A 3,017-nucleotide genomic window follows, 5' to 3' on the forward strand; every position below is an offset into this window, starting at 1 on the left:
TAAGACTCAGGCAGGCTCTTATGGTGAAATACAGGCTATCAACTCATAGAATCATAGAATCGCAGAGTTGGAAGAGACCACAAGGGCCATCCAGTCCAATCCCCTGACATACAGGAACTCTCAGTCAAAGCATACCCAAAAGATGGCTTTGTTAGCTTTGGCCCAGCTTTCTAGTCTATTCAGGTCATTTTGAATGTTGATCCTGTCCTCTGGGATATTAGCAATTCCTCCTAATTTGGTGTCATCTGCAAATTTGATAAGTATGCCCCCAATTCTGTCATGCAGGTCATTGATAAAGATGTTGAATAGCACTGGGCCCAGGACAGAGCCCTGTGGGACCCCACTGGTCACTTCTCTACAGGATGAAAAGGAGCCATTGTTGAGCACCCTTTGGGTTCGGCAGTTAACCAGTTACAAATCCATTTTTATTCATTTACCTTTATTATTGTTTGTCTTTAATCCACTTCCCATACTCTGAAATGCTTTTTCACATAATTATTATTGTCTGCTTTTCTTCTTCACAACAGAACACTGGAGGAAAACATATGTATGTGCTAAGTATGGAAATTGTTCTAGGCAAAAACTGGAACTTACTAAGCAAGCTCAACATTCAGAAGAGGAAGGTTATACCAGAGAGAAGCTCCACAAACAGAATGTATCTGCGATATGTGTTCCTCAAAATATGGCACTTGTGTCTTGGAAGAGGCCCCACGGTGTAAAGAAACACTTTAGGTATGACATTTCTGTGAAAGGTTTTGGTTCTAAATTGTACCATGTGAACCACCAAGAAGCACACACAGTAAAGAAACCACACAAATGCTGGAAGTGTGGGAAATGCTTTGCATACAATTCAATACTTTTGGCACATTTGAAAGTACACAGAGACTTTGTGAGCCACTGGATAAACCACACAGGAGAGAAACCGTACAAATGCCATCAGTGTGGGAAATGTTTTGTTTACAGGTCAGCCCTTGTGTCCCATCAGAGAGTCCACACAGGAGAGAAACCATATACATGCCAGCAGTGTGGGAATGGTTTTGGTCACAAGTCATCTCTTGTAAGACACCAGGTAGTCCACACAGGAGATAAACCATACACATGCCAGCAGTGTGGGAATAGTTTTGGTCACAAGTCATATCTTGTGAAGCATCAGAGAGTGCACACAGGAGAGAAACCATACATGTGCCAGCAGTGTGGGAATAGATTTTCTTGGCAATCAGCCCTTGTTTCCCATCAGAGACTGCACACAGGAGAGAAACCATACACATGCCAGCAGTGTGGGAAAGGTTTTGCTCAGAAGCCAAACCTGGTTTACCATCAGCAAATGCACACAGGAGAGAAACTATTCACATGCCAGCAGTGTGGGAAATGCTTTCCTCACAAGTCAGCTCTTGTGAGACACCAGGTAGTCCACACAGAAGAGAAACCATACACATGCCAGCAGTGTGGGAAAGGTTTTGGTCACAAATCATATCTTGTGAAGCATCAGAGAGTGCACACAGGAGAGAAACCATACACATGCCAGCAGTGCGGGAATAGATTTTCTTGGCCATCAGCCCTTGTGTCCCATCAAAGAGTGCACACAGGAGAGAAACCATATGCATGCCAGCAGTGTGGGAAAGGTTTTGCTTACAGGTCAGATCTTGTGAAGCATCAGAGAGTGCACACAGGAGAGAAACCATACATATGCCAGGAGTGTGGCAAAGATTTTGCTTACAAGTCAGCACTTGGGAAGCATCAGAGAATGCACACAGGAGAGAAACCATAAAAATGCCACCAATGAGAGAGATGCTTTATTCAAACTTTGCATCTTTTGAAGCATCAGAGAATCTACAGAGGAGAGAAATAATTCACTTGTTGTATCTGACATATTTTTCTCATAAGTCACACCATTTGAGTATGAGGGAATGCATACAGGTGATAAACTATACAGACCACAGGACAGTGGGAAATGTTTTCCTGAAACTTCACAACTTTTCAGACACGAAGGGAACCCATAGAAATAGCAGTATGGAAAAGTTTTGTTTGGAGAGATAGCTTTCATATATCTTGATTGTTCCTAGAAAAGGCCTATTAAAATCTTCCATTATAGCTTTTACCCTCTGCTGGGGCAGGCAGGCAGGGGGCATTCATGGGCTTCCTACAGGATCGCAGCAGAGGACTTATATGCCGACTCCAAACACCTCCCAGATCACCTGATTTTCACCTGATTTTTAACTATTCCAGGCAGGTAATTTACATCTGATTGCTGTTTTGCTGTCCAGGGGGAGTTGAGGATTGTCCTTTAGATTATTGTGCCATGTTATGCTTAGATTATTATGCTATATTGTGTAATTTGTATTTTGTATTATGCATTTTTAACCTTTTGCATAACTATTTCATTGTTGTTATTACGTTTTGCTGTTACTTAATGATGGTGGAGTGTAAGGGGATAGCCTAATGTATTATTGTTTGTATTTTGTTTTGTAGTATATTGATCCTTTTTTGTAATCTGCCTTGATTCCTTCAGGAAAAAGATGGAATGTAAATAAATTATATTATTAAATTATATTACTTGATCAGGTGTTCTTCTGTTATTTATATTTTGGGAACATCAATGTTATTAATATTTTTTTTGTTCCAGGTGGGAAGCCTGCGCAGGTATATGTCATGTATAGTCTGTGCATCAGCCTTCAGGTGCAGCTCGGGAGTTCATGGTATCCATGACAGACATGGGCCTATCCCTATTAGTCTCTGGGCCTATACATTGTGCAGGTCATACCCTTGATGCGGTCTTCAGTATGGAACAGGTATATCCATGGGCTGAGGTAATTAATATTACCGCATTGTCATGGTTGGATCATTTCCTAGTCAAGGTTGGACTCAAGGCCACCGTCCCTCAGTCTTTTTCCTGCCTCACTCCCAGGAGGCTGTGTTTTTCCTTTTCTCCTCCTTCCTTGACTTTGTCTTAAAGATTTTAATAGTTCTTCTAATACTGTATTTATTCTGTTCTTCTTATATTCATGGTCTGTTCTCTC

At 41.5% G+C, this 3,017-nt stretch overlaps 1 protein-coding gene across 1 annotated transcript; it reads left to right on the top strand.

Annotated features, from left to right (window-relative positions):
* The first annotated feature begins 446 nt into the window (after positions 1 to 446).
* Positions 447 to 2,516, top strand: LOC121918123 (zinc finger protein 665-like). The gene has a single exon (XM_042444224.1). The coding sequence runs from the start codon at positions 683 to 685 to the stop codon at positions 1,766 to 1,768; it is 1,086 nt and encodes a 361-aa protein (XP_042300158.1). The 5' UTR covers positions 447 to 682; the 3' UTR covers positions 1,769 to 2,516.
* Positions 2,517 to 3,017: the final 501 nt, after the last annotated feature.

The sequence above is a fragment of the Sceloporus undulatus genome, unplaced genomic scaffold, assembly GCF_019175285.1.
Source record: "Sceloporus undulatus isolate JIND9_A2432 ecotype Alabama unplaced genomic scaffold, SceUnd_v1.1 scaffold_4757, whole genome shotgun sequence".
NCBI classification, from domain to species: domain Eukaryota; kingdom Metazoa; phylum Chordata; class Lepidosauria; order Squamata; family Phrynosomatidae; genus Sceloporus; species Sceloporus undulatus.

What these genes read in the sequence shown, in the direction of transcription:
- LOC121918123 (XM_042444224.1), top strand. Translation starts at nt 683, where the DNA reads ATGGCACTTGTGTCTTGGAAGAGGCCCCACGGTGTAAAGAAACACTTT.